This window comes from Oncorhynchus masou, chromosome 32 (genome assembly GCF_036934945.1).
Source record: "Oncorhynchus masou masou isolate Uvic2021 chromosome 32, UVic_Omas_1.1, whole genome shotgun sequence".
In the NCBI taxonomy this organism is placed as follows: Eukaryota; Metazoa; Chordata; class Actinopteri; order Salmoniformes; family Salmonidae; genus Oncorhynchus; species Oncorhynchus masou.
This window is the reverse complement of record NC_088243.1, coordinates 31,091,967-31,114,410: the sequence shown is the minus strand read 5'-3', so window position 1 is coordinate 31,114,410 and position 22,444 is coordinate 31,091,967. Positions and strand designations below refer to the sequence as shown.

Below are 22,444 nucleotides of genomic sequence, written 5' to 3'. Positions count from 1 at the left end.
ACCGTGTCTTGCACCCACTATGAAATTTGGTGGAGGATCAGTGATGATCTGGGGGTCCTTCAGCAAGACTGGAATTGGGCAGTTTTGTCTTTGTGAAGGACGCATGAATCAAGCCACGTACAAGGTTGTCCTGGAAGAAAACTTGCTTCCTTCTGCTCTGACAATGTTCCCCAACTCTGAGGATTGGTTTTTCCAATGTTCCATGCCACATAGCCAGATCAATCAAGGTGTGGATGGAGGACCACCAAATTAAAACCGTGTCATGGCCAGCCCAATCTCCAGACCTGAACCCCCTTGAAAACCTCTGGAATGATATCAAGAGGAAGAAGGATGGTCACAAGCCATCAAACAAAGCCAAGCTGCTTGAATGTTTGCGCCAGGAGTGGCATAAAGTCACCCAACATCAATGTGAAATACAGGTGGAGAGCATGCCAAGACACATGAAAGCTGTGATTGAAAATATGGATTTCTGAACTCTTCCTAAGTTAAAACATTATTATTGTGTTGTTTAAAAATGAATATGAACTTATTTTCTTTGCATTATTCGAGGTCTGACAACACTGCATATTTTTGTTATTTTGACCAGTTGTCATTTTCTGCAAATAAATACTCTAAATGACAATATTTCTATTTTGAATTTGGGAGAAATGTTGTCAGTAGTTTATAGAATTAAACAAAAATGGTTGTTTTACCCAAACACATACATATAAATAGTAAAACCAGAGAATTTGAAAGTTTTGCAGTGGTCTCTTATTTTTTTCCAGAGCTGTTTATATGAATCATTTTTATACATTAAAGGTTCCATTCCATTGAAAATTCCATTGAAAATAGAGCATATCTGTGCACAAGGACTCATTTATCCTTTGCCAAATCCAGTACTGAACCCCAGTAGATTATTTCTTAACAGTTGTTGAGTTTTAGTGAGCAGCACTGCTTTCTGTTCATGAGCATAAGCAGGGAAACATAGACCCAAAACAGATTACCACCAGGAGTCATAGTGAGCTGAAAAAGATTCAATAAACTGTGGTGCTTTGCAGACAATTAACATAAACAAATGTAGAAATATTGTGTGTTACAAGACCTTTTCTGGACCAATATCTGATATGTCGTCATAACATAAACAATGTGAATAAAAACAACTGTAGCTAAATGAAAGCAGCCTGTCCTCTGTGTGAGAATCATTGAGTCCAGTATCCTGACTGTATGACATGAAGCCGGGGCCCCCATTGGCCATCAGGGACCCCACTCTGAGCTCTGAGCTACAGCAGTGGGCTCTCAAGAGACCCACCATGTTTCAAAAAAGCACCCAATGTCCAGTCTTAAGGAGTTATCTTTAATGGTAGCTAAGTTTTGCTGAACATCTCAAGACAATACACATGACTAGGGCCTATAGTCTTAATACTGGCAAGCTAAACAGCTAACAGGGGATGTTGTAGGCTACTTTGTATTGTAAATGGCACAATATGACGTACCTCATATAGACCTGACCAAGGTGTCCACTGGTCATTGGCACCACTACTTTAGGTCTCCACTGGTCACTGCACTGTATTTCTATGGGCAGAGAGAACTCAAGATGTGGCCGAGCCTTGCTTAACAGCTCTCTGAGGTGGACAAGGGCTATTGGATAGGCAAATTATACTTTGACATGGGCCATCAACTGGAGTTATTGGGATTGAATGATGTCCAGTGTGCAGATGTTAATTCTATTCCACGAATTAAGCAATGTGCCCAGAATGTTGTTGCGTTCCTGTGTGACTGAGATCACACCTGAATGCTGGTCTACATGCTTCTTGAGATGCCCTAGTGCGCAGCCTACTGATTGAAAAACATGTATTTGTTGAATTGCATACAAGCGTAATAATCTATTTCAAAATCCGTTACAATGAGCATTTACCATAATCCTCAATTGAATTGAAAATACAGTAGATTAAAATAGAAAACAGCATGTTTTAAATGAAAATGTGATTAATGTGTTTTAACTATGCATTTGTCATTAAGTTAAAAAGTATAAAAGAAAAGTAAACGTGGAAAGAACATTATGTTCAACGGGACTGTCAAGGTTATATTGAGAATGCATACCTATTGCGTAACAAAACGAGAGGACCAGCCGAACGATTAGGGGATATCTAAATTCAAATCCTCCCTCCGGTCGCTACTTGTGACTGGGTGGCGTCCATGTCAGTCAAGAGGAAGGGGTGCTGCTAATTTCTATGTGCCTGAAATGTCAATCTGGGTCTCAGATTGCATCCCCGTGTTTTGGTGTTAGGGCATCCTCACTCATCTCCAAACGCAGAAGACAGACATACGCGCACAGTGGATGTCGTAGGACGCGGCGTGAGAGTAGCATAATATTATTTTAATTGAAACGACACTGAAAGTACACATACCTACTGGCATCTCTCCTGCGGAGAGACCAGACCAGGAGCATCCGTTCACTTTTCCACGGTAGGCTATTGTAGAAGGCTATATGCTGCCTAGTCTGTTGTAGTGAAGGTACTAACAGCGCAAGGCACCAACAACTTTTTAAATTCGTTTTTCAACCGCAACTTTTACATTTTGGAACAACGGACCTCGCGGATTTCATGTGGCGATTCACTTGACAGAAGAAAATAGTCTGCTTACATTTTTAACATACCAAACTTGTTGGACTCATCATCAGCTTTGAAATATGTTCAGTACGTGTTTGGTCACATTCTTGCATTTCTCAATTCTGGTGCGTATGTTGATGGCTCATGAATGTAAGCCATGTGATATCCGGACGTGTCTGCTGAAAGCCTGCGAGAGTGGCCGGACTCTAGCCAAGGACCCGTGCGGATGCTGCGACCAGTGTAGCCGGCTGGAGTGGGAGCCGTGCGGCGGCAAAGACTGGGAACTGGGCTACTGCGCTTTAGGACTAACCTGCGCGGCTGTCAGCCAAACGGGAGCTGTGACGCTCCCTGATATAGGAGTTTGTAAAGGTGGGTAGCTTATGTCTAAAATAAGATTTGTATAACTTTATGAATAAAGTAGTCCCAATTAAATGTTAGTATTGTTTCCCATTCTGAAATGTGAGCATAACCTAGAGTGGCAAAAATATCTTAATTTTATAGTAAGGCTTCTAGGAAATCATTTCTTATTGATTGATGGAAGAATTGGAGGTTTGGCTTTGAGGTTCCAACAACATGATTGTTCATCAAGATCACTCTCAGCTCAGGGCATAAAAGTTTCATCTCCGTAGTAAGTGATTATTGTCATTTGGCTTGGCTACACTACAGTGTGCCAGCCAGTTCATGATTCCATTGACTGTGCTTTGTTGACATTGTCTCTCTTCTCAGTGGGTTGGTTGGACCAGATTTCAAGGTTTTAGTAGCTCTTGACTGCCAACAGAGGACGTCTCATGTTAGATAGACTGTTCACTTTCCCCATTTAAACACCAGCTCTCTTCGCTTGCAGGCATGACAATAGGTTTGGCAACAGCTTTGGCAGCATGCCTCCACGTCAGTCTTACTAGAGTGCAGACTTTACTGCCAGAGCCCAACCTGACATCTCTAAAAAAAGTCATTGAATTGAGATTAAACAGAAATTAATATTTAAAACGCATGGGTAGCTTAACAATGGGAAATGTGTTGACTGTAACTGTGCATGTACACTTCAAGTACTCTGTCTTAATTTAATCCTGAAACAGATTGGCTGTCCCTGTAGAAAGTGTTTTGCTGTGATGTGGCTGCACAATCAGTAGGCCTGTGATGTGGCTCTGAGGGCTCCCTTGGGGTCAAGGCAAAATTGCAAAGGTCATTGGCAGATTTATCTGAATGACCTTACCATGAATCCCACTGTAGTGTCCCTGCCTTCCCTCCTATCAGACCCATGTCCTATACCAGTTGTATACTAACAGTCTATAAAGCTGTTGTGTACATGATATCCCTGGCCCCCAGGAAGATTATACTGCAAAGGCTGGCTCTCTAAATCTCTTGTAGGGCCTCTAGGCTACCCATCCATCACCATTGTGATGTGATGTGTGTGTGTGTGTGTGTGTGTGTGTGTGTGTGTGTGTGTGTGTGTGTGTGTGTGTGTGTGTGTGTGTGTGTGTGTGTGTGTGTGTGTGTGTGTGTGTGTGTGTGTGTGTGTGTGTGTGCGTGCATGTGTGTGTGCGTGCATGCGTGTGTGCGTGTAGCCAAGATTAGGTCTTCACACAGTTAGGGAGAACAGGAGTTTCCCCCTGAGAGAAGTGGGCATGGGGCATGGTCAGGATCACTTCAAACCCCCTACCAGTCAGTCCCTCACCTGGTCTCTATCCAGACTGAAATAAAGGGATTGCATGGGACTGACATGACCAGAGGTGAGAGAAAGCAGTCCCACGTTGGGGCCAGATCTACATGACCCTGCCCTCCTCCATCATCACGCTGTGGGGTCTGGGGGTCCGGGGGTCTCCGACCCCAGGGTGTCCCAGGAGACAGTGTCCCTGATTGGGCTTTATTTAAGGTTGTGCTCAGAGGCCTTAATCCCCTTTCATATCCCCAGTTACTTCCTCTGTCAAATTAACTACTTTGAATGGGTCCAAGTGAATGGCTTCCATGATTGAGTCGTGCCTCTGGTCCCTTAGCGGTGGGCCCCAGCACATGCACGTGGCCCCCCAGCAGAGTTGGCTGGGTGCGGGTAAATAAACACCTCACAGGGCCCGGGTTGATCCGGGATTTCCCTCCCATGCCAGGGGTAGGGTATTAAAGTGAGGTCGCAATCAGGAGTAGGGGGTAAATGTTTCCGCTCTCTGATCCCTGCTTCTCTCTCTGCTCCTTGTTCTGGGTGGTCAATATGGAAGAGTGATAGAGGTCGAAGGAAGTAGACCAAGTATTCATGTGATGTCTGTAGTAGACAAACGTGTACAGTCAATGAGAAAATATTTGGTACAATTGATATTGAACAGAATGCAAAATATCCAGTAAGTGTAAAGCTTATAACGACTTTTGGACTGGATTTGCATACTGTATATTAAGTTTTCACCTTCAAATCAAACCAAATCCAATTGTATTTGTCACATGCACCGAATACAACAGGTTTAGACCTTACAGTGAAATATTCTTTCAGTTTTGCAGTTTTAAGAAAGTCATTACTGAAATAAACTGAAGTAAAAAATAATAATAATAATGAACAAGAAAAATAGAAAAATGTCTAATAATTAAGGAGTAATAATAAAATTACAGGATGTAACAGGACGTAACGGTACAGAGTTAGTCGAGGTAATTGAGGTCATAATGTACATATAGGTAGAGTTAAAGTGACTATGCAAGGATAATATACAGACAGTAGCAGCAGCGTAAAAATGGGGCTGGGATGGGGGATAATGCAAATTGTCTGGGTAGCCATTTGATTAGCTGTTTAGGAGACTTGTGGCTTGGAGGTAGAAGCTGTTAATAAGAAGCCTTTTGGACCAAGCCTTGGCGCTCTAGTACCGCTTGCCGTGCGGTAGCAGAGAGAACAGTCTATGACTAGGGTGGCTGGGGTCTTTGGAAATTGTTAGGGCCTTCCTCTGACACCGCCTGATATAGAGGTCCTGGATGGCATGAAGCTTGGCCCCAGTGATGTACTGGGCCGCACGCACAACCCTCTGTAGTCCGTTACGGTCGGATGCCGAGCAGTTGCCATACCAGGCAGTAAAGGCAACCAGTCTCAATGGTGCAGCTGTATAATGTTTGAGGATCTGGGGACCTATGCCAAATCTTTTCAGTCTCCTGAGGGGGAATAGGCATTGTTGTGCCCTCTTCACGACTGTCTTGGTGTGTTTGGACCATGATAATTTGTTGGTTATGTGGACACCAAGGAACTTGAAGCTTTCAACCTGCTCCATTACAGCCCCATCGATGAGAATGGGGGCTTGCTCGGTCCTCCTTTTCCTATAGTCCACAATCATCTCCTTTGTCTTGATCATGTTGAGAGAGGGGTTGTTATCCTGGCACTAAATCAAATCAAATGTATTTACATAGCCCTTCAAACATCAGCTGATATCTCAAAGTGCTGTACAGAAACCCAGCCTAAAACCCCAAACAGCAAGCAATGCAGGTGTAGAAGCATGGTGGTTAGGAAGAACTCCCTAGAAAGGCCAAAACCTAGGAAGAAACATAAAGAGGAACCAGGCTATGAGGGGTGGCCAGTCCTCTTCTGGCTGTTCCGGGTGGAGATTATAACAGAAAATGGCCAAGATGTCCAAATGTTCATAAAAGACCAGCATTGTCAAATAATAATAATTACAGTAGTTGTCGAGGGTGCAGCAAGTCAGCACTTCAGTAGTAAATGTCAGTTGGCTTTTCATCACAGATCATTAAGAGTATATCTACCGCTCCTGCTGTCTCTAGAGAGTTGAAAACAGCAGGTCTGGGACAGGTAGTACGTCCGGTGGACAGGTCAGGGTTCCATAGCTACAGGCAGAACAATTGAAACTGGAGCAGCAGCACGGCCAGGTGGACAGGGGACAGCAAGGAGTCATCATGCCAGGTAGTCCTGAGGCATGGTCCTAGGGCTCAGGTCCTCCGAGAGAGAGAAAGAAAGAGAGAAAGAGAGAATTAGAGAGAACATACTTAAATTCACACAGGACACTGGATAAGGCAGGACACATAAACTACTGCAGCATAAGTACTGGAGGCTGAGACAGGAGGGGTCAGGAGACACTTTGGCTCCATCCGATGATACCCCCGGACAGGGCCAAACAGGCAGGATATAACCCCACCCACTTTGCCAAAGCACAGCCCCCACACCACTAGAGGGATATCTTCAACCACCAACTTACCATCCTGAGACAAGGCCGAGTATAGCCCACAAAGATCTCCGCCACGGCACAACCCAAGGGGAGTGCCAACCCAGACAGGAAGATCACGTCAGTGACTCAACCCACTCAAGTGACGCACCCCTCCTAGGGACGGCATGGAAGAGCACCAGTAAGCCAGTGACTCAGCCCCTGTAATAGTGTTAGAGGCAGAGAATCCCAGTGGAGAGAAGGGAACCGGCCAGGCAGAGACAGCAAGGGCGGTTCGTTGCTCCAGAGCCTTTCCGTTCACCTTCCCACTTCTGGGCCAGACTACACTCAATTATATGACCCAATGAAGAGATGAGTCTTCAGTAAAGACTTAAAGGTTGAGACCGAGTCTGCATCTCTCACATGGGTAGGCAGACCATTACATAAAAATTGAGCTCTATAGGAGAAAGCCCTGCCTCCAGCTGTTTGCTTAGAAATTCTAGGGACAATTAGGAGGCCTGCGTCTTGTGACCATAGCGTACGTGTAGGTATGTACGGCAGGACCAAATCAGAAAGATAGGTAGGAGCAAGCCCTTGTAATGCTTTGGAGGTTAGCAGTAAAAACTTGAAATCAGCCCTTGCCTTAACAGGAAGCCAGTTTAGGAGGCTAGCACTGGAGTAATATGATCAAATATTTTGGTTCTAGTCAGGATTCTAGCAGCCCTATTTAGCACTAACAGAAGTTTATTTAGTGCTTTATCCGGGTAGCCGGAAAGTAGAGCATTGCAGTAGTCTAACCTAGAAGTAACAAAAGCATGGATTAATTTTCATGCATCATTTTTGTACAGAATGTTTCTGATTTTTGCAATGCTACGTAGATGGAAAAAAGCTGTCCTTGAAACAGTCTTGATATGTTCGTCAAAAGAGAGATCAGGGTCCAGAGTAACACCGAGGTCCTTCACAGTTTTATTTGAGACGACTGTACAACCGTCAAGATTAATTGTCAGATTCAACAGAAGATTTCTTTGTTACTTGGGACCTAGAACAAGCATCTCTGTTTTGTCCGGGTTTAAAAGTAGAACATTTACAGCCATCCACTTCCTTATGTCCGAAACACAGGTTTCCAGTTGGGGCAATTTTGGGGCTTTTTGGGGTTTCATTGAAATGTACAGCTGTGTGTCATCCGCATAGCAGTGAAAGTTAACATTATGTTTTTGAATGACATCCTCAAGAGGTAAAATATATACGTACTGAAAACAATAGTGGTCCTAAAACGGAACCTTGAGCAACATCAAAATTTACAGTTGATTTGTCAGAGGACAAACGATTCACAGAGACAAACTGATATCTTTACAACAGATAAGATCTAAACCAGGCCCGAACTTGTCCGTGTAGACCAATTTGGGTTTGCAATCTCTCCAAAAGAATGTGGTGACCGATGGTATCGATCAGTTCTCTGACAACCTCCCTATAGGATGTCTCATCGCTGTTGGTGATCAGACTTACCACTGTTGTGTCGTCGGCAAACTTAATGATGGTGTTAGATTCGTGCTTTGCCATGCAGTCATGGGTGAACAGGGAGTACAGGAGGGGACTAAGGATGCACCACTGAGGGGCCCCCGTGTTGAGGATCAGCGTGGCAGATGTGTTGTTACCTACCCTTACCACCAGGGGGCGGCCCATCAGGAAGTCCAGGATCCAGTTGCAGAGGGAGATGTTTAGTCCCAGGGTCCTTAGCTTAGCGATGAGCTTCGAGGGTGCTGAGCTGTACTCAATGAATAGCATTCTCACATAGGTATTCCTTTTGTCCAGGTGGGAAAGGGCAGTGTGGAGTGCAATAGAGATTGCATCATCTGTGGTCCTGTTGGGATCGGTATGCAAATTGGACTGTGTCTAGGGTTTCTGGGATAATAGTGTTGATGTGAGACTTGACCCGCCTTTCAAAGCCCTTCATGCCTACTTACGTGAGTGCTACGGGTCGGTAGTCATTTAGGCAGGTTCCCTTGGTGTTCTTGGGCACAGGAACTATGGTGGTCTGCTTGAAACATGTTGGTATTACAGACTCGTGAAGGACAGGTTGAAAATGTCAGTGAAGACACTTGCCAGTTGGTCAGTGCATGCTCGGAGTACACATCCTGCTAATCCGTCTGACCCTGTAGCCTTGTGTATGATGACCTGCTTAAAGGTCTTGCTCACATCGGCTATGGAGAGCGTGATCACACAGTCGTCCGGAACAGCTGATGCTCTCATGCATGCTTCAGTGTTGCTTGCCTCGAAGCGAGCATAGAAGTTATTTAGCTCGTCTGGTAGGCTAGTGTCACTGAGCAGCTCGTGGCTGTGCTTCCCTTTGTAGTCCGTAATGGTTTGCAAGCACTGCCAACAACAAAGAGTGTCGGAGCCGGTGTAGTACGATTTAATCTTAGTCCTGTATTGTCGCTTTGCCTGTTTGATAGTTCGTCAGAGGGCATAGCGGGATCCGGGTTAGAGTCCCGCTCCTTGAAAGCGGCAGCTCTGCCCTTTAGCTCAGTGCGGATGTTGCCTGTAATCCATGGCTTCTGGTTGGGGTATGTACGTACCTTCACTGTGGGGACGATGTCATCGATGCATTGATGAAGCCAGTGACGGATGTGGTGTACTCCTCAATGCCGTCGAAAGAATCCCCGAACATATTCCACTCTGTGCGAGCAAAGCAGTCCTGTAGCTTAACATCTGTGTCATCTGACAACTTCCTTATTGAGCGAGTCACTGGTACTTCCTGCTTTAGTTGTTGCTTGTAAGCAGGAATCAGTAGTTTTGAGTTATGGTCAGATGTGCCAAATGGAGGGCGAGGGAGGGCTAGGGAGAGCTTTGTATGCATCTCTGTGTGTGGAGTAAAGGTGGTCTAGAGTTTTTTTCCCTCTGGTTGCACATTTAACAATAAAGTGGTTGTTTATTGTTATGACAGCTGTGATTAGGGAAAGTTGCCTGTGAATCCAAACACATAGATAACTAATTTCACCCACAAAGGGTATTGCACCACTTGAGTGATATCAATGTTTGGCCAGGGTGTTTTTGTTTTAGCTGTCTCACTGTGTTAGTGCCCCCTCTTCTCTCTTCAAAGCTCCCACCTGTCCTCAAGAGCACAGACTGGACACTGCGTCTTTTCCAGTACTTCTTCACATGCTGTCCACTTCCCTCTTCCTCTAGCATGATCTAATATTTCAAAGACTTCCTTTTTGGCCCGCTATCAGCCACAGGGTCTCAGAGGTCAACTTTCCCACCGCAGCTCCAGATGCCAAGACAAGCAGTCTCCATGGCTGAGAGGACTCCCCCAGAGACCCAACTGTGATCCAAGCCCTGGCCAGAGTCAGAGCAGGACCAGGCCAGGCCAGGCCAGCTGAGTGGGGTCATATCACAGCCAGGGGGTCAACCTAATCATTAGCTACAGTAATTAAAGGTTCACCCCCCCCCCCATCCTCTCATTATGCTTTGTCTACCTCCTGCCTCCTACTCCTGAAGCACCCCACAGACTCAGACACCCAGTGTCAATGACTGCCGTGTACAAATACTCTCCTAGGCACAGAAAAGCCCAGAGATAGAAAAAAGTTGGAGGTGCGGATCATTTAAAAGTGACAGGAAACGAGGAAGAGTTTTGGCAAGGCAGTAGAGGTCTGTTTGAAAAGCCTGTCCTTGTCCTTTCTCTCTACCAGCTGGCTGGTCTACCCAGGTTGCCTGTTAGACAGAGGAGTTTTCTATGAGATGACATTTCAAGGCCAAGCCAAAGTTAATATGGGTAGTGGGTACCTCTTACTCCCCCCTCTACTCTCCCTAATGTCTCAGCTGTTTTAGCTCATAGGGACCATGACTGTCTGCCACCCAATATTTAACTCTGGAAATAATCACTTTTAGAGTCTCTGATAAATATTATGTTTGGCCATATTCACACTTTGAGCTGCAGAATTAACACCTCAGAGAGAGCCATGGGTTAGTCTGGGTGACCACTATAGGCTACAGACAGCGAGCTCTACTTCAAGGACCACTTCTGAAAGGAATAGAAGTTCATCCCTGTTTTCCCCACAACATCTAATAACACAATTCTCTGTTTCTTATTAATAAATTAACAACGTGAATTTTCTTAAGTATTTTCTTCAAAGCCAGCCAAGACGTTTCATTCATACACCATCATATTTAATGAATCATCACTGCATTGTCTCCTGGCCCAGGGAAGAGTATGAAAGCAAGGCCTCCCTTTCTGAAAGAAAAGAATGAAAAGTATACCCATCGCAGCTCAATGAAAAGTATACCCATGGCACCGCTCAGGCACTCATTTTCGACAACAGTTCTAAATGTGTCTGTGAGAGAAGCCAGCATATTTTGTTAAGCAGTAATCAAGTCTTTACGTTGTTGATTGAGGCCCAGGGGCTAAGCCGTTGGAGGGAGAGGAGCAGAGCACTGTGCTGTGGCGTGTTCTGTTTGAGCCTGTTTACTCTGTGGCAGGCAGCATTGCATCAGGCATGAACAGAGCCACCCTGTGGGGGTCCCTGAGGAGCAGAAAGGGGGGCTCGCCCGGCAGCTGACGTGGTGGGGCTTCTGATCCCAGGGGTTTGGTGGTAATTAAGCCACATGGTGAGAGGGGCCCTGTCTCCCCTCCACCCTCCACCCACCATTGTCATTAGATGTGTTTGTGTAGAGCTCAGCCTGGAGGAGCTGGGTCATTCCATGAAATCAGTCCCTTTTGGTTAGTGAATTATTAATTTCACATAATTGGAACATTCTGTCATGATGAGCACATGTTCGCCTTAATAAAAACATGTCTTCCCATCTCAAGAGGTTAAATAAATAAAATAATACTGTAAGTGACTATTAACTGCCAAATAAAGTAACAGGGTTGACCGTAGCAGGGTTGACCGTAACAGGGTTGACCGTAACAGGGTTGGCGATTTCATCTTAGATCAGCCATAAATCCCCTTGTGACGGGGGGAATGGAAGCTCTTTGTGTGCAACAAGGAGGGGCATTCTTTTATATATATTTTTTTTTACATTTCTAGCCTGTCTATCTATGGGTAACAAAACACCAGAAAATGGCCAAAAAGAATAGAACCAGCTCACCTGCTTTTACACCATGATTTGACTATCAGATGTTCAATGTTTCTTATGGAGTAAATAATAATGAATAATAATAGTCTCACCGTATTAAAATAAAGAGTTCTGTTCGCATAACAGGGTTCACCTTAAAATGAGGGACAGGCACTTTTTTAACCTTCAAATGAAACACTAATCACATGGTTTGGCATGGGCCATGGTGTAGGTGGTGGCACACAGAGAGCAGAGGAGGAATCAGGACAGCCAGCAGAGGGGAACCCTGGGAGGGCACTTCGCTGTGGAACAAAAGCAAACACATCAGCTCAACAGCGGTGTTATGGCACGATATGCAGGGCAGGAACAGATCAGGGAGGGATGGCTGATGCAGCCCAGGCCCCACTATGATGCGCTGGGTTGCTCTGAAGCAGCCCAGGCCCCACTATGATGCGCTGGGTTGCTCTGATTCAGCCCAGGCCCCACTATGATGCGCTGGGTTGCTCTGATGCAACCCAGGCCCCACTATGATGCGCTGGGTTGCTCTGATTCAGCCCAGGCCCCACTATGATGCGCTGGGTTGCTCTGATTCAGCCCAGGCCCCACTATGATGCGCTGGGTTGCTCTGATTCAGCCCAGGCCCCACTATGATGCGCTGGGTTGCTCTGATTCAGCCCAGGCCCCACTATGATGCGCTGGGTTGCTCTGATGCAGCCCAGGCCCCACTATGATGCGCTGGGTTGCTCTGATGCAACCCAGGCCCCACTATGATGCGCTGGGTTGCTCTGATTCAGCCCAGGCCCCACTATGATGCGCTGGGTTGCTCTGATTCAGCCCAGGCCCCACTATGATGCGCTGGGTTGCTCTGATTCAGCCCAGGCCCCACTATGATGCGCTGGGTTGCTCTGATTCAGCCCAGGCCCCACTATGATGCGCTGGGTTGCTCTGATGCAGCCCAGGCCCCACTATGATGCGCTGGGTTGCTCTGATGCAGCCCAGGCCCCACTATGATGCGCTGGGTTGCTCTGAAGCAGCCTAGGCCCCACTATGATGCGCTGGGTTGCTCTGATTCAGGCCAGGTCCCACTATGATGCGCTGGGTTGCTCTGACTCAGCCCAGGCCCAACTATGATGCGCTGGGTTGCTCTGGTTGCAGCCCAGGCCCCACTATGATGCGCTGGGTTGCTCTGATTCAGCCCAGGCCCCACTACACTGTGCTGGATCGCTCTGACGATGCTTCTCTTCTTGTTCTCTCCTCTAATATCACGTCTCCTCTTCTCCACAGTTCTGCCTGACAGCCCGGAGGCTGGGTTGGAGGATGAGCGCTGCCCCCTGCAGACGGGCTGTGACAGAGCGGGGGCCATGTGTGTGTGTGACGCTCGTCAATCCTGCCTGGGCTCCTTCGCCTACCCTGACATGGAATCCTGCATGAGGGCCGGCAAGACAGGTGAGTCTCCCACAACTAGCAGTCAGGAGCAAAGAATGCAATCCTTTGAACGTTGCTAATCCGTATCAGATGTTGAACGCTGGTGACTAACGCTAGGAACATATCTTAGTGATGACACACAAGCTCAGGCTTTGCATGAGGGTGTCCCAGCGTGGATCTGTGTGGTGCTAATGTCAGTGACTCATGATGACTGACTATTTCCTGTCCCCTCTTCTCTTTCTTTTAGAGAGCCGTAGACTTGAGCACCGGGACAGGCAGCGGGAGAAGTTTGTGGGCCCGTCCAACCCAGCCTGCATGTTTTCTGGGTGCAACCTGACAGGACAGGGCTGTGTGTGTGAGTCCCAGAGCTGCCACCACCACTTCACCTACATCAACCGCAGCCAGTGCCAGGAGGCCGCAGGTAACCTTAAACTAACCTAAAACTAACCCAACAACTGCTCAAGTCATATTGCAGAAAGTGTGCTGATACAGTGAACAAAATGTAGATGCAGATTCATAAACAGATCTGACCTTTTTTATCCTACAAAATCCTTGTATGCTGTCTTTTACACAATCTCTATTTGAGTTGATCTCAGCTTATTAAGCATATGTGGTAATAGTGATAGGCATGTACCCTAATATTTACGTAGAGTCATGTGCTACCTGACTCATACAGTACAGCGAGTCAGCACAACGAGGTGTAGTAGACAACCAGTCAGTCTATTTCTAAGTCCTTTCCATGCCAACACTGAGACAGACAGAAAGGCAGAGAGAAGTTATAATATGAGGAGAATATAAGGTGGAAGTGTTATAAATGTGCTTACACAATGTTCAGGCAGTAAAGTGTAACAGTATAGTGTGTAGGCTGAATGCTGTCCCTGTCCAGGGTTAAAGCCCTGAGTGAGGCGGAAGATGGAACTCCACAGAGCTCAGGTACCAGAGTGACTATTATGGGCTGGTTGTTTAAATGTGGTTCATAGAGAGGCCAAGTGTAAGTATTCATTTAGCTGACTCTCTGACTGGTACTTCTAAGTGAGAATTGTTATTAAGGTGAGTTCTATTTCGCCCCTTTGACAGAACTGTGAGAGAGATGCATAAAGCCAATATGGCAGCTCTCTCTGTACGTATGAAGAACATTGGTCTCATTGAAAAAGTGCCAGTGAGTGAACTCAGAGACTCTCTCTGTCTCGCTGTGTTAGTTATCATTAGTTGCTTCATAATACTATACAGCCACATTGTGCCAGAAGCCCGGACTTACGTCAGTATACTGAGCACATTTGTTCAGCTTAGGAGGCCCAATTCCATGTTTTTTATTCATATTTTTATTATAGTTTCTTTAACTCTGCATCTTTGGGAAGGGCTCGTAAGCAAACATTTCACTGTAAAGTCTATAACTGTTGTAATTCATCACATGTGACAAATACAATTTGATTTGATTTGACTAGATCCAGAACTAGAAAGTGTGTTTTAGATTTGCCACATCAGATTATGTTTGTACTTTCATTTTTTTTGTATTGGATAATTCAGTTGGGAAATGGCAAAAATGTGTTGTTGCAAATCGGTATAATTCCTGATAATATAATGATGTATGGGGTAGAGCAGCCAGTGTAGCTGTAGTACTATAGCTGGCGACGTGCCATAGAGGCCTATCTGAGGTTATTAGATCTATAAAGAAATGTTGGGGTTGTTACAGAGCATTTACAGTCACTTGGCTGTGTATTTGGATATTTCTTCTAAGCCACATTGGTTCAGTAAATCCCTCTAGACATGTGGGAAACTGTGCTCACATTGTATTGTTGAGAGAGAGTGTCATTAGCTTCTCCTGTGTCACTATGAAAAATATACACCAGTCGACTGCTGCATTTCGCAACTTCCCATCCTCATGGACGGCCAAGAGAGGACGACAGCGTGAAATGACAACACTGAAAACAGTAAACAACATTTTTTAGCAGCCTATGGGTTTTCACCACTCCTCACACACCCTTCCAACAGCCGCTCATTAAGTAACAGGTTTATTTGTGTGTGTGTGTGCGTGTGTGTGTGTGTGTGTGTGTGTGTGTGTGTGTGTGTGTGTGTGTGTGTGTGTGTGTGTGTGTGTGTGTGTGTGTGTGTGTGTGTGTGTGTGTGTGTGTGTGTGTGTGTGTGTGTTCAAGGCAGTCATAATTCACTTGTTTTGTCTGACTGGCTTGGTGGATGTCTTGCTGTCTGTCTGCATAGTGGCAGGGACTTTAGAGGGGCCGCGGGCCTACCCATCTCACCAAGTAGTGCTTTAGCTCTGTATGAATGTGTCTGTTAGCGTGTGATGTCTAAATATAATATAAGCTCTGGTTTTGCTGCATGAGATTTACAGTGATTCCGACCCCTCTTCACACGCAATTGAAGATGAAAGCAAAATTATTGCCAGTACTTTAAGCACTTTTTCAGCCCTGTATTTGAACATAGCATCCTCTGTCTGTACATTTACACATGGTAGTGGTTTGGGACTGGCTCTTCATGTTCAGATTATCGAGTAGCCTTCTGAGGCGAGCCAACCATCCTGACTGGTGTTCCTGTTTACTGTTTGTTTGAAGACTTGGGGCGCAAACGTAATTTGCTACTTCACTGTCTGCAGCGCTTGATCACCAACAGCCATTTCTTAGTACTTTTAAAGGTTCTCTATATATGTACTTTCCGCATGCTGACGCATGTTGTTGGACTTCAAACGGCGGTCAATGTCATGATGGCTGCTGTGAGGTGACATTGACACAGGCACCATGTGTTGCTAAGGAGGAAGTATTCGACAGAATCTCTGAAGATTGATCAGATTAGTGGAAGAGAAGGAGGCCAGGCCAGGGAGCCAGCTATGCTGGCTAGGGGTAGTCAGGGAAGCCATCTTAACAAGTTATTTGTGTCAAGTGCAGAAAATGGCCTGGGGTCTCTGCTTAGTTCTCTGGCCCGGTGTGTGCTTTTATGACAAGGAGTTTCCCGATGTGGCCTTCAGAAGAGGGACTTGTTCTGCAGCTACTAATACTTTGATTTGATTCATGTTGCTCATGTGACATAATATTGTAGTGGCCTACAGAGAGCAGATCTGGGAAAACGGAAGGTGGATGTAATCCGTTGGGTTGTTTTGTATATCACGTTACATCATTGTACTTTCAACTTTAAACACCCAACCATGGTTAACCTCAGAAGGTTAATATGGGTGACAGCTTTGCACACTCTTGGCATTCACTCAACCAGCTTCAGCTGGAATAATTTTCTAACAGTCTTGAATGAGTTCCCACATGTGCTGACCACTTGTTGGCTGCTTTTCCTTCACTCTACAGTCCAACTCATCCCAAACCATCTTAATTTGGTTGAGGTTAGTTGATTGTGGAGGCCAGGTCATCTGATGCAGCACTCCATCACTCTCATTCTTGGTCAAATACCCCTTATACAGCCTGGAGGTGTGTTGGGTCATTGTCTTTTTGAAAAACAAATGATAGTCCCACTAAGAGCAAACTAGATGGGATGGCGTATCGCTACAGAATGCTGTAGCGATACGTGTTATTTCATAGTTTTGATGTCTTCACTATTATTCTACAATGTAGAAAAACCCTTGAATGAGCAGGCGTGTCCAAACTTTGACTGGTACTCTATATACTAGGTGACTGACACAATCGTCGTAAGAAGCGGACCAAAGCACAGCGTGGTGTGAATGCATCATTTTAATGGATGACGAAAACACAAAGTAAACTAAACAAAACAAAACAATAAATGAACAACAACCGTGACGCTATATACAAAATGTGCTGCCACAAGCAACTAACATAGACAATCACCCACAACCCAAAAACAGGCTACCTAAATATGGTTCCCAATCAGAGACAACCACTAACACCTGCCTCTGATTGAGAACCATATCAGGCCAAACACAGAAACAGACAAACTAGACATACAACATAGAATGCCCACTCAGATCACACCAAATAAAACATATAAACAAATAAAACATATAAACATACAAAGCAAACTATGGTCAGGGTGTGACAGATACACTGTTTTGAAGCCACCGTTCCTCCATGTTGGTATTTTGGAAGCTATAGAAATGCATTTTTTAATGTCTACATTGGCACATTTATTATAATACAGACACCTTAATTCATAAGTTTAAATTATAGTATCTGAGCTAAACATGAGCTAAACATAAAAATAAATCAATATCTAAAGCCATTCACTTTAAAGTATCATTTTTCGAGAGTACTAATGTTACTGTCCCCACTGCAACAACAAAATACTTAAATACATGCAATGTAATACTGTAGAATTCCATTTGTTTGAATACATCATTTGTAAAATGGGGCAGTATTGAAGTTTAGTATAATCGTATGAGTACTTTTTAAAAGGGAGGAAGTGGAGGGAGGAAAAAGAGAGTGAGTGGAGTTGATGCGGGTCAGACATGGGAGCCGTGCCCACCATGATGCCATGGTACAATGAAGCTCGTTACTACGGAGTTGGCCCACCTGTAGCACCACACTCCCTCCCGCCCGGGTCCTTCTCCTGAAAGCATCATTAGTTCTACTTGGCTGCAGCCTCTTTGTGGTATTGCTATTACTCGCCATTCCAGACTGCCAGTAGCTGGCAGGGGTGCTAGATTTCTCCTCTCTCTGTGTTTGTGTGTCGTTTGCGGAAACTACGGCCCCTGTCGCACCCAGCGAGCCTGCTCATGTCCAAGTGTGTGTGGGTGGGTGCGTGTGTGTGTGCGGGTGTGTGCGTGTGTGTGTCTCAGCTTGTGTGGTGGTTCAGGCAAAGAGCGTCTCCACTAGGCGAGTTGGGATCACTGTGTCAGCCTGTCAGTCCTCTCACTGCTCTCAGTCAGCTTATAGCCCTGATCACCAGACACCACAACTCTTCCCAAGCCCCAGCCCCAACCCTTCGAGCCCTGCCGGGCTCCGGCCCTCAAGCCCTGCCCTGCCCCAACCCCCAGCCCCAGCCCCTGCAGCGAGCCACAGATCCATCTCTGCCTTCCAGCCCTTGCCCCAGCTCTCCAGCTCTAACCTGGGCACAAATCATATCACCAGCCTCTGCTTTTCCTGGTCGTCGGTAAGTAAACATGAGCAGATGGCCAACACTGTTGAGTAACTCAACAGCCTTAACTGCCACAAACTTGGCAGCTGCAGAGCGTAGCAGCCCAAATCATGTTTTATGTTCAGTGTCTTCTAAGGCTGATCCAGAGACCGTTAACTCTGTTTGAAGCTCCCCTCATGGCCCGTTTGTTCCTGTTTCATACAACTTGAACCATAGTTGTGCCATCCTTCCACTCCCATGCATTCTGCTCCAGCTCTGTTGTAGACAATGGCCCATTGAAAAGAATCAGTCCCCTTTTCTCAGACATTGTTCAGCCCTTTCAGCATCATAAAAGCTCAGCCTCTCTCACTCACTTTCCCTGGGCCAATCTCATTGGAGATCTGACAATATGGGGAAGGGTGTGTTGAGCTACTCTGAGAGAAGAGAACACTCGACTCGCAGATGCGGCTCTGCTGCCTGAGACACCAGGATCCCGTTTTTTCAGCCACAAATATTTAGCCTGAGAGTGAGAGAGCGAGGAGCTGTGAGGTCTGTGTGTGTTTTTGAGTGTGGACGGTGGGCTGCTGCTGCTCTCTCTCCTGACTGTTCTAACTAGAGTGTGAGGTTCAGATGTCTATGTTTCTTTCTCCTGTGACCCTGTGGCTTTTGCCACCTCTCAGACTTAGTTCTTTATTATAGAGAACAATGCAGACGTTTTCAGCCCCAACCGCCAGTGGGCACATTGCCAGACCTCCACAGCTTTTGTGAGAGAGAGACAGGCCTGATGGGTCCCTTTGCGGACAAACTGCATAAAACCTGAGGACGGACCAGAAGCCCACGGAGGGCAGCTGTACTAAGACAGCTTTGTTCACTGCTGACTTGCTTCCAAAGTCAGTCACTGAACAGAACTCACATTGTGCGCTTTTTCCATGAGTAAACTCAGGCTGTCAACACAGCCTCCTCTGCCTACCAGAGCTGCTCTAGTCAGACAAATACTGTGCATCTGTGCCCTGTGTAGAAAAAAAGCTCATTTACAAAGAGTTTTTCTATCTTGAATGAGCTCTGAGATGCCAGAAATGTGCATTGTTTACAATAGCCAATTCTGTGGTAATAAACCAATTTTCAGATTCCACCTCAAGCCTGGCTTCAGGTTGCGTGGGTGTGTGTGCATGTGAATGTGTGTGTGTGTGTGTGTGTGTGTGTGTGCGTCTGCGTGTGTTTGTGTGTGTGGGTATTAAGGCTTTGGTAGTGTTGCTAGGTTTTCCATACTATCTCACCACCCCAACAAGAGAATATTTTGGCCATTCTACAGACTGAATTTATCAAGCATGACAAATTAGGACTTTGTGTTTTTGTTTGGAGCTAGAGAATAGCAACCATTGTGATACAGAGATTGCTCTCGTTACCACTGACTCTCTAATTACCCCATTGGCGCTTCCAAATAGAACACAAACATGTGCTGAAATCTATCTTCCACTGAGTTTACCATGCTGTTTCCATGCCTGTTGTGCTCATAAATGTATCTTTTAGAAAATGATATTAATTGGACCTCCTTGGTTTGGAGCATTTCCACAAATGGCTACAATGTCATTCATTTGAATGACAATAGTATGTCTGCCAGCTTGTTTCCAAGCGTACTCCAGTCCACCCATTGTTAGAAGTGAATGAGCAATCTGTTTTCTTTGACGGGGGCACATACAATACACTGAAAGTTTATTCAATGCAAACATTGCACAACATTTAATTAATGCTTTAAAAAGTCTTCATATGCAAATCACTATATTGGACAGCAGCACACATACACACACTCACACATACACACACTAACACATACACACACTCACACATACACACACTCACACATACACACACTCACACATACACACACTCACACATACACACACTCCCACATACACACACTCACACATACACACACTCACACATACACACACTCCCACATAGACACACTCTTCTATCCTTGCCTAGTCACTTTTACCCCTACCTACAATTACCTCAACTACCTCGTACCCCTGCACATTGACTTGGTACCGGTACTCCTTGTATATCGCCTCATTATTGTTATTTTACTGTGTTACTATTTCCTTTTTCTGGGGGGGCTAATCTTTCTTACTTTTAACAATGCATTGCTGGAAAAGTAAGCATTTCACAGTAAGGTACCTGTTGTATTCGGCGCATGTGACAAATAACATTTGATTTGATTTGATTTTATACGGACTTATTGCTGTTAGGCTGATTTCAGAGGTATTATTTCTATCTAACTGAAGTTTATTTAACTCAAATGCGGGAATTAGGCCAAAAACCGTTAAAATGGTTGTTGCTCGACTTAATTCAGGGGAATTTTCCCCTTCTCTATGACACTATTCAGTAACAAAGTTTATCAATGCGAGCTTTGTGCCAGCCCCAACTGTTCACAGGTTCCTAGAGCAAACCGTACAGTACAGATACCTCACACTAAAGGTATATTTGGATCAAAAAAGTTGGATTTGAACCCAAATGGACCTGAGGACCACCAGACCCGGATCCAAATGAGCCCGAGGACAATTAAACCCAGATCCGATTGGACCCAATATTTGTATTTATTTTATTTTTTATTTTTATTTAACATTTAACTAGGCAAGTCAGTTAAGAGCAAATTCTTATTTACAATGACGGCCTACCCCGGCCAAACCCTAACCAGGAAGGCACTGGGCCAATTGTGCGCTGCCCTGTAGGTTTCCCAATCATGGCCGGTTGTGATACAGCCTGGAATCTAACCAGGGTCTGTGACGTGATGCGCCACTCGGCCCTGAAAGGGGGACCCGGCCACAAAAACAATCAGAACCAAACCCGAGTAGACCCAACATTAACCAGACCTAGACCCAACCCGTAACCTAACCGGTCCGTTTCAATTGGACCCGAGTGACAATTGTTTTTATGTTTATCACCAAAGTTGCTTTTTTGGTTAAGAAATATATATTTATGTTGGCTAGGCCTTATATACTAAAAATATATATGAACGCAACATGTAGTGGAAATAAAAGATCCCAGAATTTTTCAATTTCTCTCAAATTTTGAGCACAAATTTGTTTACATTCTTGTTTGTGAGCATTTCTCCTTTGCGAAGATAATCCATCCACCAAGTGTGGCAGGTGTGGCATATTAAGAAGCTGATTAAACAGCAGGATCATTACACAGGTGCACCTTGTACTGGGAACAATAAAAGGCCACTCTAAAATGTGCAGTTTTGTCACACAACATAATGACAGAGGTCTCAAGTTTTGAGGGAGCATGCAAGTGGCATGCTGACTGCAGGAATGCCCACCATTACTGTTGCCAGAGAATTTAATGTTTATTTCTCTACCATAAGCCGCCTCCAACGTTGTTTTAGAGAATTGAGCAGTACGTCCAAACGGACTCACAAACGCAGACTACGTGTAACCACGAAAGCCCGGGACCTCCATATCTGGCTTCTTTAGCTGCGGGATCGTCTGAGACCAGCCACCAGGACAGCTGATGAAACTGAAGAGTATTTCTGTCTGTATTAACGCCCCTTTGTGGGGAAAAACTCATTCTGATTGGCCGGGCCTCTCCCCAGTGGTTGGACATGGCTCCCAAATGGGTGGGCCTATGCCCTCCCAGGCCCACCCATGGCTGCACCCCTGCCCAGTCATTTGAAATCCATAGATTAGGGCTTAATGGACTTATTTCAACTGACTGATTTCCGTATATGAACTGTAACTCAGAAAACATGTTGCATGTAGCGTTTATATTATTGTCATTATATTCCCCTTATTAGGGTACAATAAATATGCTGTAGGCTATGCAGATCCTTGGTCGGATCCATTCAGGTCCCCTCGGGTCTATCAGCTGTAGTTACATAGACCCAAGACCCGATGACAGTCAAACAGGACCCAACCCGGACCTGCTGGAAAAGCTAGAATTTTGGACCCGGACGGCTCAGGTCTTGGTTTGGGTCTGGGGTGGACCTGTGAAGACCGCTACCTCCCACTCCTGCAGTATTTATTCAGGGATGGAAAAATCCAACACCTTTATCCTTAATTTCATCTGTCAGATATTCCCCCACCCCAAATATGATTCTCCTGCTCAAGTCACAACTTAACATGTCATATTTTCTGGGTCAGGCAAACTTCAAATGACTTCTTAACCAGACAATTAACAAGCCAGGCGAGCATTGGGTCAGACCGATATGTTCAACCTCGGAGGGTTTGA

The 22,444-nt window shown here is 45.4% G+C and overlaps 1 protein-coding gene across 2 annotated transcripts in view; it reads left to right on the top strand.

Moving 5' to 3' along the window:
• Window positions 1-2,177: 2,177 nt before the first annotated feature.
• Window positions 2,178-22,444, top strand: part of LOC135525912 (cysteine-rich motor neuron 1 protein-like) — a 46,029-nt gene continuing 25,762 nt past the window's right edge. For both annotated transcript variants that reach the window (XM_064953885.1, XM_064953884.1), the window contains exons 1-3: window positions 2,178-2,957; window positions 13,046-13,207; window positions 13,434-13,607. In XM_064953885.1, the coding sequence (XP_064809957.1) occupies window positions 2,669-2,957; window positions 13,046-13,207; window positions 13,434-13,607 (625 nt within the window). In that variant the 5' untranslated portion in view covers window positions 2,178-2,668. The remainder of the gene's footprint in view (window positions 2,958-13,045; window positions 13,208-13,433; window positions 13,608-22,444) is intronic.